The sequence below is a fragment of the Xyrauchen texanus genome, chromosome 18, assembly GCF_025860055.1.
Source record: "Xyrauchen texanus isolate HMW12.3.18 chromosome 18, RBS_HiC_50CHRs, whole genome shotgun sequence".
Classification (NCBI taxonomy): domain Eukaryota; kingdom Metazoa; phylum Chordata; class Actinopteri; order Cypriniformes; family Catostomidae; genus Xyrauchen; species Xyrauchen texanus.
Genome location: NC_068293.1, coordinates 4,571,551 through 4,586,072, shown reverse-complemented (window position 1 = coordinate 4,586,072; position 14,522 = coordinate 4,571,551). Strand labels below are relative to the sequence as shown.

Below are 14,522 nucleotides of genomic sequence, written 5' to 3'. Positions count from 1 at the left end.
TAAAAATGTGTTCGCATTGTTAGCTTAGCAACATGCTAACGTCCAACTTTATTGGAATCAATTATAAGTCTCTTGTCCACTTCATGTGAATAGTGCTATGTTGTGGTACATGAGTGGCTGTTGCTGCCTACTAAAGTGTTCCAAATTCACTTGTGAGGTCCCATTTGAAGTTTGCTGCCAATATAGAGAGTAGATAGTAAGGCAGCTCACTAGCACTTTGAACCAAGCTAATATAATTTCAGTGACATAGGCAACAGCAAAGCCCTGTGGGAAAGCCAGTACGTGCTCCCATGGATGAGGTTATGTCTTAGTTTCACATTTCTGTCTGTTTGAAGATTATGTAACTCTGTTAAGAGTTTACAGACATAGTGCAGGTGTTGTTTGGTGTGTTTCGTGTAGCAGAAGTGATGTTTTTTGCCCCTCTTCTGTGTTCAAAAACGTCTGTGAACAGATCCACGTCTTTGGTTTTTCTTCCGGATGTCAGGTAGAGGCATATCTTGATGAGTGAATGGCTTTCAACAGCACATTTTTACACTTAAAGGAATAGTTCCCCCAAAAATGGACATTCTCACATTATTCACTTACCCTCACATTATTCAAAAACCCATATTGTATATTGTACATACTCACATATTTCTATATATATATAGATGCTAACTGCATTTCATTGGCTCTGTACATGTATTTTGCACAATGACAATAAAGTTGAATCTAATCTAAAAAAATCTAATGTAGGTACATGTGTGCCAGCTCGCTAATTACTCTGCACGCCAGTGTGTTCATGTTGATCTTAACTGACAGAATGGAAATTAGTTGTCGGCCTTAAAGTAGATGAAGCTCCATGTCACACCCACCAATGACATGGAACAATGACAATAAGGTGTAAGAAGTTTCCCTAAAAGTTTTCCTGACAAGCTGTTATGGACCACAGAAACAACTAAAAACAGATTTTGTACTTACCCACTCCCATTCTTTCTTTGATTTAATGTGAAGTGTGCCAGGGCCTTTAGTCAAGGTTTCTTGTACCAAAATCATCTTTAGTATCTTTATTTGGGTGACATTTCTTTGTAAATATTGATATGTGATTAATTGTGATTAATTGTAATTCATTAACAGTTGCAACATGTAATTAATTTTGTTAAAATTGTTAATCAATTGACCTCCCTAGTTAAATTATTGGAATGTTACAGTATGTCTGCACAGTATATGCTTCATCATATATCCTATTTAAAAGATAAAAAGTGGTATCATTAAATTAATTTTAATTATTAATTTTATCAGTACAATCTAATATTTTCAAAATGCACATTGATGTAATTTGACAAATATTCTCCTCTAATACTTAATAATTTTTTTATGTATTTGTGTAATATTGGGATTTTTCTCTATTGTTGTATTTCCAGACATCTGAGTTGGGTGTAACAGAGCATGTGGAGGGTGATCCATGTAAATTTGCTCTCTGGGTTGGACGCACACCCTCGTCAGACAACAAAACTGTCCTAAAGGTACATTACACACTCTGTTTTTATTTTCTGTTTATTTTAGTTATTTTATGAATTACTCTGATGCCCAGGTAGGTGTAAACAGGCTGGGTATCTTTCCAGTTACGGGATCATCAGCCGGGAGCCACCCATGACAGATGTTTCACCCCATTAATCACGGAACATCTCCTGGTGGTGGGGCAGCAGTCAGGGACATCTCCCTGCCACCCACCACAGCTAGACACTAGATCCTTTCCACTGCTTCTCGTTCTTGCAATCCCAACAAGACATTCCACTTTTACAGGTCATACCATGCAGCCAGGGTTTGATACCCATTCCCCCATGAGGAGTCCTACCCTACGTTCAAGGCCCCTTCTCTGTTAGATAACAAGCTATCTGATTATGCCTACCACCCATCCCATGGCTATCCATAAACCAATAACCCAACAGATTAAGTAGGAAAGAGATGTTTGAGGTGAATCGCAAGACTGCCTCAGCCACTCCTACAATGCCTAGCTTGGCATGGTTTCGCTCCCCCACTCAATCTTCCAGATAAGGACAGAGTGGGTCAGCAGAAATGATTCCTCCCCATCTCTTTCCATCTCCCACATACTACCACAGCACATATCACATATGTTCCCTAAGCCTACTTTTTCACTTCTGCACACCCCACTTTTTGTCCTTCCTTCTTAACATTACCAGAAAATCCCTTTCTCAACTTCCTCTGCCTTTTCTTTTAGAGACTTATTCAAGGCTGATCAAAGGATACCAATGTCTTTCCGTAGATGCTGCATTGATTTTCTCATACATCCTTGACACCCAACCTCTACAGGGTAAGTTGCAGCTCTCCAGATCAGCATATTTTAGCTTCTTCCTCTAACAGGCTGCCTCCAGTCCCTCTTTTCATGGGACAGTAAACTCAATCATTATGACTTTTCTAGCTGACGCCAACCATAACACTTTGTCTGGCCTCAAGGAGGTAATGAGACCTCTGAATGAAGTTTCAACTGCTGGCTAAGGTTAACCACCACTGACCAATCACTTCCAGGTGCCAGGATTGGTCTTGCTTCCCTCCTTGCAGTGCCTTGTTTGTCAAAAAGCCTCCCTTTTTAACAAACTCAACGAACTTCCTCAGAGGACCATGATGGCATTTGCTTGCCTTTACTCCACAAACCTCTAGGATCTCTGCCAGCTTTCACAGGACCTGATCATGCTTCCACCTGTACTGTCCTTGTGCCAAGGCGGTCTTGCACCCAGTAAAGATGTGCTGCAGACTTGCTCTTGGGGCATCACAGCGGGGACAAATCTCCTCTTTTCCATACCAAAGTAACAGATTTCCAGGACTTGGAGGAGTATCATAGTTGGATTTTATAAGGAAACTTAGCCTGGACTTGGGTACCTTTCACATCCTAAAACTCTATCAGATGTACCCTCCCATACTGTCCAGCACCCTTGCTGCTGCTGGCTGACTGCTCTAATCATTTACCCCTCCTCTTCCATGCTAGATACTTCTGTCACTACCGTCACTTTCCTCTGTTTTCTAGAGGCTGCTGAACATAGTTTGCAAGCCATCCCCCATACAAGGCCTGATCTTCCTGATTGGGTTCTTCCAACAATTTCTTGTTGCTTCAGTCTTGAAACCACCCTGTTTACAACCTTCTCTACCTTTCAAAGATTGTCTGTTCGAACCTGGTCTTGACTAGCCCTAACAGACTGGTCTATTGATTCCCTTAGTTATAAGACCAGCCTGGTCTTCACTTTTTTGGACTTTAGTGGCAGTTGTAAGGCATTTCTTCCAAACAATTCTACATCTGAAAGACAATGCGACAATCCCAGTAACTTCCTGATGTATCTGTTGGCCTTTGTGTCCATCCTTGCCACTGCCACTGCAGCAACCTCTCACATTATTTGCGGCCACACCGTTTGTATTTATTCATTTGGCAGATGTTTTTATCTGAAGTGACTTACAAAAGTGGAATACTACAACATAAGTGATTCATCTAAAGGAGACGAAAAGTGCTGCATTACAAAGTTTCAAATGCATCAGAAAAATACTATCCAAGACAGATTAGAGTGCAACAAGAATTATATATAAATGTATATATATATATATATACATATATACACCATATATGTTCCACCATCTAGGTACAGTGAAGATGAAAGTCTGGGAACGTGATTTGGTAAATCTTTTTGTTGGTGCAATGAGACTCTGCTCATTAGCCGACCGCAGGCTTCTGGTGGGAACATTGCTCTGCAGGAATGATTTTAGGTACGCTGGAGCAGATCCAGTGACTGTTTTGTAGGCCAGCATCAGAGCCTTGAACTTGATACATGAAGCAACCGGCAGTCAGTTTAGAGAGATAAGGAGTGGTGTAACATGCTTTTCTCGGTTTGTTGAAGACCAGACATGCTGCAGCATTCTGGATGATTTGCAGAGGCCTAAATGCACACGCAGGAAGACCGTCAATGTGAATGTTACAGTAATCCAGTCTAAATACTGTACAATAAGTGACTGAACAAGGATTTGTGTGGCATGTTCAGTGAGGAAGGGTCTTTTTTCCTGATGTTGTTGAGAGAAAATCTACAAGGTCTTTGAAATGTGGTCAGTGAAATTGAGTTGGTTGTTGATAGTAACCCCTAGATTTCTGATCGTTTTTTAAAGGTGTTATTGTAGATTAACCCAGCTGAATGGTGATGTTGTGCTCAACGGCAGGGTTGGCTGGAAAGACGAGGAGCTCAGGGGATGATGCAGTGTAAATTGGTAACACCAGGCCTTGTGTTTGCATGGAAGATGACAATGGTCTTGACAATCTTTTCAAAGCACTTTTTCATCTGTCTTTTCAAAGCACTAACCCTGCCATGTGTTTATCTGAAAGGTCTACTGTGTATTCTCTCCCTATACATTGAATAGGTTGCTCTGCCAGCTCACGGATTCTTTTCTCATCCACCTCAAATGATATCTGGTCGCTCCTAACTTCCTACGAATTGAAAGATTACATGATTTTGATGGCTTAATCTTCATCTTGGCCAATGCCAAAAGCTCTTCCAGTCTTTTGAAGAATCTGTTTGTACATGCATCAGTCTGAAGGATACTTGTGATATCGTCCATATAGCTGTGCAACTCTATCTGTCTTGCGCCAATTAGGATGATCTCGATTGCAGCTGTAAAAAGATAGGAGAGATTGAACATCACATCAAGATTCCTTTTTTTAGTTACTGCCAACCAGTTATGTACTCCTATGTCATATGACATATTTTCTGACAAACTGGTGTAGAATTGATCCATAAGCATTTGCCAGGTCTAGCCAGACTTCATGGAGGTCTTTCTTGTCTCTCTTGGCAGACTGGATTTTCTCCCATATTGTTGTCGCATGCTCCACACACCCCTGAATACCTGGTACGCCTGCCTTCTGGCAGCTTGTGTCTGTGTATCTGTTTTTTAGGAGGTAGTCAGACATCCTCCTTGCTGCCACTGAAAAGAACAACTTTCCCTCCACATTCAGTGGAGCAATACTACTAAACTCACTTATGTTGGTGGATTCCTGTTCTTTGGATATAAAGATGGCCACTGCTGTTTCGTCAATCTAATTGAATCCACTGCATCTTCCAGGCAACTCTCAGTAATCTCCATAACAATTTAATAATTATTGGGCACCTCTTATACAACCTATACCGTATCTCATTCGGGCCCAGGGCTGAAGTTGCCCTGGCTTTTTCTACCACCTGCCTAATCACACTCAACTTGAGTGAAGCTATATGAAATCCAACTAATGACTCCTCTTCTTTTCCAAAGGTTTCTGGCAAACTTAAAATTATCCTTGATGAATATCTCCCTCTCATGCTCCTTCCTTCTTCTCTGCTGTCTAATTCACTCTGCCCTTCTCAAAACAACTAATCTAGCCCTTATGCCATCCCACAATACTTTCAAGACATCCTTCCAGTGCTCCTCTACTGTCCTACAGGAGCTGCCTCTGCTATTTCACCATCTGTAATAGTTCCTTCTCTCATACTCATCTCCCTGGGACCACTCTTTCTCACTAAGGCTTCACCAAATCTACTTACACATTCTTCATAAACAATGTCACTAGACATCTTGTCCAGTTTATTATTTTCCTTCTCCCTGGCTCCTTCTCATTGTTTTGCCGTCTCTGCCATGTCTGTGGGTTGATGGTTGTATCCTCCTGCAGCTCACCTCACAGGCATAACTTGTCCTGCTGGGGTACTGACATTCTTGGTGCCCCTCCACAACAGTGGATTTAGTAGTGCTGTGGTGCTCAACCGGGCTCTGTATCCTTTTGTCTGACCTGCTGTTGCTGTGCAAGTTTGTGTCTGGTTATTCCTGCCATATTTCATCCTTCCTTGATGAATCTGCATATTTTCAATTTTTTTTTTTTTTTTTTGGCATGATTCATTTATTGAAACAGCTTGTGATCAATCTGTTGTAGTAAAAAGTTCAAGTAGGTAAATCTAGTCCTACATTTTTTACAGCATTTTTGTGTTTTCCTGATGGGTTCAATAATGGACACTCTGTTGTAAATGTGTGCGATTGTGCTTGTTTTGTCTCAAGGCATCCAGTATCGAGGTGAAGCAGGAATGGATCAAACACATTCGTGAGGTAATTCAGGAGAGAATCATTCACCTGAAGGGGGCACTGAAGGAACCAATCCACATTCCCAAACCCCCCGCCAAACCTCGCAACAACAGCAAGAGGTCAGACACAACTCAACACTAAACACTGTTCCATGACCTGCTTACCTATACATTCTAGACACCAATCTTAAGAAATAAACACTGAATACATCTATAACGCCATGATAATTGTGTTGTAATGGGAAATTCTTGTTAGAATGACCTGATGATGCTGTCATATCTGTTGGTGTAAACTGGGTGATTTGTAGATGCTGCTTTGATTTGTTGTGATCACTTCTGTACAAAATGAATATTCACAACTGTGTGTGTGTGTGTGTGTTTAGGGACGCTGGTGAAGATGCAGACAGTCAGGGTGATGGCAGCAGTCAGCCGGATACCATTTCCATTGCCTCCAGAACCTCTCAGAACACTATGGACAGTGACAAGGTACAAACATGCTGATCTGACCTCTGATATTTACCATGTATCAAGCTTCACTGTTGTCAAAAGTGAACATTAAAGCGAAAGCTCACCCAAAAATAACAATTATTTTATCATTTACTCAACCTCATGTGTTCCAAACCTTTATGATATTCTCTGAACTGTGGAACACAACAGAAAATGTTAAGCAGATTGACAGCCTCAGTCATTATTCCCTTTAAATGCATTTTTTTTTTCCATTCTATAAAACTGAATGGTGAGTGACAATAACATTCTGCCTAACAACTCTTTTTGTGTTCAATGAAAAAAGAAAGTCATATTGTGTATGGAACAATATGAGATGCTTTTTGGTTGAACTATACCTTTAAGAATGCTACATAAGAGTTGTTTTACAATGGGGCTGTTTTTCTTGAATGTTTAACTGTTTAAATGAAAAGTTGTGTTTCAAAGGATGTATCATACAGTTCAGTTTGGGCTATGTTAACGGCGCTGTAAGCTATTTGTTCATGGAAAAGTATGCACAAAATGTTCCTACTCCCTTTTGAGATTAATGAAATACATGTCCTGGGATATCTCAACGGTCTCTGTGACAGCTGTAGACTTTGTAAACAGCAAACAAAAATGAGTCAGCGAACCATTTTGCTTGTTCTCATTTGAAGTGGAGCATTGATACTATAATTCATAATGTTTGTCAGCTGAGGGCCACTGTTAAATTTAATTGCCACAGGAACAAACAATGCTGCTTGCTCTTTTGCTCGGTTTTGATCTCAAAATTAACTTTAGAGGGCGGGGTTTTGGAATGAGGGGGTGTGGCTAATACAACAGCTCAGTCACGTGAAAGCTTCACAATGCTAAAATTGATTACTGCACCTTTAAGTCAGTGGCTATGTGTAGAATGGAATACTAGAATACTGCTTAATGCGTACTGTGCAGTGAATTTGGGCGTTTCTTCAACTTTGGGCACGTTCATGTCCCAGCAGTTGATTTAAATGAAAACAAACAGATTTCAACTTTGTTTTTTTTTTTTTATACATTTTTTTAAAAGGGGTCATGACAAACTCTTTTTTGTATCATTTTATTCTACTCCATGTGGTCCACTTATAAGGTAAAAAAAAAAACTGTTTTTTGTGCCAAAACAGTAATTAAATATATAATTTTCCACCCTGTCTATGTCCCTCTGTCTAAAAGCTCAGTTTAAAGCTATATGGCCCTTTAAGACTTCAATGTAAACACCCACTGTTCTGATTGGCTAACTATGACAATCCCTCAAATACAGCCATATTTGAAACTAAATTGAAAGAAAATGAACAAACACAACACAACATTATAAAATTATATTTCAGGGTTAACACATAAAAAAAACCTTACTAACCTTTTGTGTTAAGTTATGGCCAATTTTACAACTTTGTTACCAAAAAACACTAAAATAACTGTGAAAATGACAATTTCAAACTTTACAGCTCCAATAATACAAGTTTGAACAGCACATTTTATGCTAGTGCTTTTATAAAATGATAAGCTTCACATTTGTGCGTAAACCCTCCAAAAATTGGCCACGTTCACTATGTCATGCTTTAGATGGAAGGAGAGACAAAGACGGGAGTTGGAGTGACCCCAACTGCAATGTGCTTAACAACAAAATAAAACTATGTATATTATTTCCAAGACAACACTGAATGCTATAAAAGAAAACACAAAGAACAACTAAAATATATGGGATATTAGCAGAGCAATGAGGGATGGTGATCTTAAAAGAGACTGAGATAAAAGCTGAGTGAATGAGGTGAGTTTATATAGAGACCTTGATGAGGTGATTGGGAACAGGTGTGGGAGAGCAGACATTTCATTGTTCACATTCACTTCCATTGTATGTGCCTCACTGTAACCTTGCTTTTGCTATTTTTTTTTTCTTTAAGAAAAGAGTCAAAAGATTTTTTTGTGGTAATCAACATTATGCCATAAATTGAGCTTAACTTGTATTGAACCCTGAACGTTCCTATAAACTTAAAAAATCCATTGAAAATCCATAAACATTACATTTATCACATTTTTAAAGCCATGATCATCTAAATAAATATTAAATTAGCCTTAGCAGGGCAAAGAAGTTGGCCATCTTTTTAAAGAAACATTAAAAAGTCAAATGAGAAAAATGACATTGGTAGTAGACAAATATATAGTGTGAAAATTGTTTTAACAAGTCTTTACTTTCTAGAAATTCTCAAGGCTAATATTTTCTAAAGTTGAAGAAATGCCTATATACAGTGTGTTGCATACTATTAAAAAAAAATGATTATATTAAGTTGGTTGTCCAGCCATTCCATGCATACCTAAAATGTGCACACTGTGCATTGAAAACATCCTGGATACAGCAGAAGTAGTAGGAGTAGTATTGTAGTATGCTGCTATTAAAAACATAAGCTGAGTTTGAAATGGCATATTACCATACTACTCTTGGAAAGATATGGCAGAAGTAGTAAGAATAGGATGGGTAGTATGCCAATCCTAACTCAGCCATAGCCTTCTTTTCCAAAGGATCTGGCCCCCGACTCCACCCCAAGAAGGATCACATGATGAGTGATTGACAGGTTAATGTCACACAGGGTTTCCCTCCTTCAGTTGAAGCAGGGGTTGTCATGCTAGAGATCAACATGATGTGTACAGCAATCATGAGAACTGAGCAGTGTTAGACAGTCATGACCAGTCATGAAAAGTCTCTTCAAACTGTGTGCTGGATTCAGTCCACATAGGAGTTATGAGACGCCCTATCAGAACAAAGTAAGACACATTAACACATGTCCTCTTAGCTGTGAACGTTTGTGCTGGTGGCACATTCACAATGCTTTGTTGTGTTTTATGAGTTGTGCGTGTTTGTGTTGTGAGGTTGGTTTATTTAGGCAATGACTGCATCGTTGGCATTGTGGGAATTTTGTATCTAAGATACACACACAGAAACACTTTTCTTATGTTAATCTATTGCAGATGCATGCAGTATCTAGAGTCAATGTCTCATGCATAACACTCCGATTCATTTGACATGTGTCTGTGCACATTTGCTTTGAGTCTGGATGTTGAGCATATGATGTACACACAGCAGTGCCTCTTCATCCTACATTTTTGCAGATTGTCTGTCTGTCTGGAGGAGGATCACTGTTTGCTCTGATTGCCAGAGGGCAGAAGTTCATGCACAGATCTTCTGTTTTTAGGCCTTGTTCAGACTGCCACTAAAAAAAAGATATTTTTGCATATCCAGAATGTATCCAGATGAGTTTTTGATAGTCTGGACAGCAAAAAAAACCACATGATTGAACCACACAACCAGATTCAAACCACAAAATCGGATTTCAAATGGTCTTTTGCATCACTCTTAATGCGACACACAACGATGACGTCAAAAATCGGTGAAGGAAATGCCGGAAGTATTCATAACGGCAATGTACCCTTGAGCATTCTAAAATTGGCATGCCACCTGTCATCGTCAAAGGTCCCAAGGACTACATGTTCCCACCACTCAGTACTTTGCGAAAAACAACGCACCTCTCGCTGCACTGTGAAGCTGGCCGTGACTGCAGCATGGAACATCACAATATTTACCAGTCTCCTCCGTCACTGAGTTTTTCTTGTGCGACGGAGGAGTTCTGCTCCGTGACAGAACGGGGTGCTTATTTGGAGAGTGAGGTGTTACACCTCCATTTTTCCCACATCTGTTTTGAAAGCATCTTCATGTGGGTACGCCTACGTTGTTACCAAAGCAACCCATGCAGACAGGTTGGTTATGTCTGAACGTGCAAATCTGATTCGATCACTTGCAATAGTGCGGACAGTCTGCCTGAAAAGATCTGATTTGAGTAAAAATGTGATTTGCCTGCTGTATAAAAAACATAGAGTCATCCACGGGGCAAAGAAACATCACAGAACACTTGAAAGCTCAAATAGTACTGATTTTTTCATAAATTATTATAAGTTCCCCTAGTCAGTGCATGAGTTTACACGTCAGTGAAGCACCATATTCTTCTGAACCACATTTTCTTCAATAAATCTGACTGAATCAAGACAATCTTAGAAGGTTATTTTCAGCAAATTATCATTTGAGTTGTGTTCTGTATTAAATAATTACCATTTGAATATAATGCGATCTTTTCTCCTCATTTTGTGATGACTGTTAAAAACATAGAACGCAATGCCCCTCTAAACATTTAAGTTTATGGCTATTATTACAGGTAAACCTCAGTGTGGGAATCCAGAGAACTTTATTTTCTGAGTAAAACCGCAGGTCTGTCTGTATGCTGTCAGTCAAATCTCAACGTGAATCTGCTGTTAAATCAAGTCTCGCGCCCCACAGACGCAATATAAAACTTTGACTTACCTGAGACAGAAATGGCTATATCCACATGTGAAATTATTATGTTTTTACTCAGAAAGGAACTGAATGTACAGATGCTTAAGGGCATTTTACACGGTATGTGGCAAGTGACAAGCTTTTGCGATCTGCATGTAGCACACGCGCAACAATGTCCGCAACTGCTGCAGCTCAACGCAAGAGTGAAAAAATGTATCTTACGTGAATACTGTGAATATTGAATTCTGTTTTGCACACAAGTGATAGTTAAAAAAATTTATAAAAATAGACTGGCTTTTCTCTATATGAAGTTTAACCACATAACTTGTGCTCAATAAACAAGATTGGTGGGCAAACATAATTTCTAAAAAGATCAAATATTTTATTTCCATGGCCTGTTTTCCCAAATTTGAGTTATAAAATGGGTTAATCATGCTGAAATAGTTCAAGAAAAAAATAGAACTTGTATTTAAAAAAGTTGGACACACCTGGAGAAGCCCATCTCTTATCAGCTTGAATATGCATGTTTTTATATTCCAGATCTGCTTTAGGTGTCTGTTGTCTTTACATATGTTTGCACAATTGTTTTGTTGTTGTTATTCAATCATAAAATACATTTAAAAAAAAAAATACCTTAGATTAATTAATGAATTTTAGCCAAACTTGACTTCAGCAATTACAGAAATACTTGAACCACCACATCAGGCACCAACAATCATCCATGTGATTATCTAATCAGCCAATCGTGTGGCAGCAGAGCAAAAATCATCCAGATACGGGTCAGGAGCTTCAGTTAATGTTCACATCAACCATCAGAATGGGGAAAAATGTGATCTCAGTGATTTGGATCTTGGCATGATTGCTGGTGCCAGACGGGCTGGTTTGAGTATTTCTGTAACTGCTGATCTAATGGGATTTTCACACACAAAAACAAAAAACATCCAGTGAGCGGCAGTTCTGTGGATGGAAACACCTTATTGATGAGAGAGGTCAACAGAGAATTCAGATAATCACTCTGTACAATTGTGTTGAGAAGAATATTATGTCAGAATGCTATTCTGAGATGCGGGTTGGCGCTAGTTTTAGTGGCACGATGGGGACCTACACAATATTACTCAGGTGGTTTTAATGTTGTGGCTGATCGGTGTATACTGCTAAATACAATGACATTAACTAATTTTGTCCACTGGTCAAATGGTATGGTTATGGTAAGGGACTCTGTACTAGGAAATATATCATATTATTGCATTTGACGTGAAGCTGGATCATCAATCGTCATATTATACTAATGTAAAATATGACAGTAGCATGCTTTAATTAGCAAGATGAATCAAAATAATAATGAGTATATCCAGTCAGAAATGGGGACCTGGCTAATCCAGTGCTGGTCAGCTGTGGCGTGTGACTATTCACACTCATTGTGGTCAGTAACTTGAAATACAGCTTGTTTAACCCCTTCTCTTTTTTACTGGATGAAGCAACCGCTCTTTGTCATAATGTTTGATGGAAATTGTCCAATGTCTACACCCCCACCACCCAATTCACCAATCAGAGACATTGTTGTTAACATGGCAATAAGGGATTTCCCAACACTCCAGATTCACCAACTTTTTTATATAGGCTCTTTAAATATAGTATAATGTTGCATTTGATACTAGTCAATAGCTTTACATTTAAGTAGTTTTTTTATTGCTTTTTTATTGCTTATTTGATTGCAACATAGCAAGACAAAGTTTTTCCACAGTCTCCATTGCTATTTCAAATTAATTCATTCATGATTTTTATGAAATATTCAGTACAACATCGCTCTTGCTTGTGAGATATTGCTTAAATGATATTATTATAATTACAGTTAATACTACAATGAAATACTCTAGTTTTATATTTTAGTTGAAATGTCTTAAATTTCACTTGACAAGCTTTTATATTGAATCAAACTTTTATTTAGACGTGAAAGTGTTTCTGGTTCTATGTTTTTGATTGTAGTTTCACACCTTTTAGACATTGATCCTATGACCCAATGTGATAATTAAAGTGCAAAATGCTGTGATTTACAGTAATTATATAAATAAATAATTTAATTTAAAATATGTAGTCTGCAGGTGCTGTGCACTTTACAGTGAGTGTGCACTCTCTTCTATCATCTACGTATTTCGTTCAGTCTGTGTTTTCAGCTTATAAGGAGCTTCACGTGTGTGCTCAAGTGTGCAACACCTGCAGACTACAAATTTGTATTTGTTTAATTTTTCATTTTGGTGTAAGAGTAGTACCAGAACATGCGCTCAAATAAGCATGTGAGCATTTGAGCTGTCTGTCAGTCAAATGGCGAGGGGGACTGAACTCAGTGCTCGGTGCTACCGGTGCAGCAGAAACACTGGTATCGTTAAAGGCCCCTGCAAACTTTCTACCAAATCCAAGAACAATTGGATGTGATGTCATTTAGAACAAAAGCTGGCCAAAACCAAAGTGTTTTTGAGTTTGTTTCAGTGGTATGTAAAAGCTTGTCAGCCTTCAGGGCGAACTTTCAGGATAACTTCTTACCGACTGCTAAGCACCTTACTGCCATTTGTCCACATCATCAGTGTCATGTATCAGGATATACTGTGGGTGACATCATTACGCCAGGTAAAAAGCTTCCTTCATTCACTCACAGAATCATAGAGTCTGTTTATGACGGTACACTACGCAAATAACATTTATCATACTGCATAATGCTTTTACTGTTCTGTGCTCAACGCATGTCATAAGACCAGCACACACAAATACACACACACACACACACACACACACACACATACGGAAACACTTATCATACAATTGAGCACAGTTGGTTTATAGTCACGTACAAATCATTGAGCTCAGCAGAGTTACATACACATGCGCAGCTGAGTCACATTTATTTCATCTTCATCTTCATGTCATATCGGGTGAACCAACCAGCTATAGGTATATTTTTAAAGACCCAGTGGAATCAGAATTGGAGTTTTGTGGCATTTGGTCCATGTCTGTTAGTTTTGAGGTAATCTATATTCTAGTGTACTCCTAAACATTGACAAAATTATATTTTAGCAGATATACACAGTTAAAATGTACAGTCTTTCTCTTCTGCGAAAACAGACCAAAAATATTGATGACATCATCTTGCACCACACAGATTTTTGTCCAATCAAATGCTCTCCAGAATGACAGTGCCCCCAAATTTAACCTGCTCGTTGAAATTGAATGTGATCTTTAACAGCCATGAAGATGTAATTTTAACTAATTATTATCAAGAAGTGAATATATTACATGTCATGATTTTGTTCCTCATATCATTATTTTTTGGCTTAATGCAAGAATGTTCCACCTAAGTGTCATCATATGGAATTCAAGATGAAAACTAAGTGGGGAAGTAAATAAAACAGCAAAGGTTAAGTCATTTTATACAATAAAGAAGTTTGTTCAAGCATGAAATTGGTCATTTTAAATAAAAGTCACTTTCTACTCAATTCAGACATGTAGAAATGGATGCTCTTGCTTATAAATTAATCGTATCTATGATTGTTTGTTATCTTTGAAATGCATCAAGTACTGTATCAGTCCTGAAGTAGAAAACTTTGTAATATTTATAAGCTGATTTTAGTACATTTTGA

At 38.5% G+C, this 14,522-nt stretch overlaps 1 protein-coding gene across 1 annotated transcript in view; it reads left to right on the top strand.

Moving 5' to 3' along the window:
* The window catches only part of kalrna (kalirin RhoGEF kinase a), a 281,969-nt gene that overhangs the window by 190,392 nt on the left and 77,055 nt on the right, over window positions 1-14,522 (top strand). The window contains exons 31-33 of the mRNA XM_052148011.1: window positions 1,404-1,505; window positions 6,052-6,194; window positions 6,458-6,560. Of these exons, the coding sequence (XP_052003971.1) occupies window positions 1,404-1,505; window positions 6,052-6,194; window positions 6,458-6,560 (348 nt within the window). The remainder of the gene's footprint in view (window positions 1-1,403; window positions 1,506-6,051; window positions 6,195-6,457; window positions 6,561-14,522) is intronic.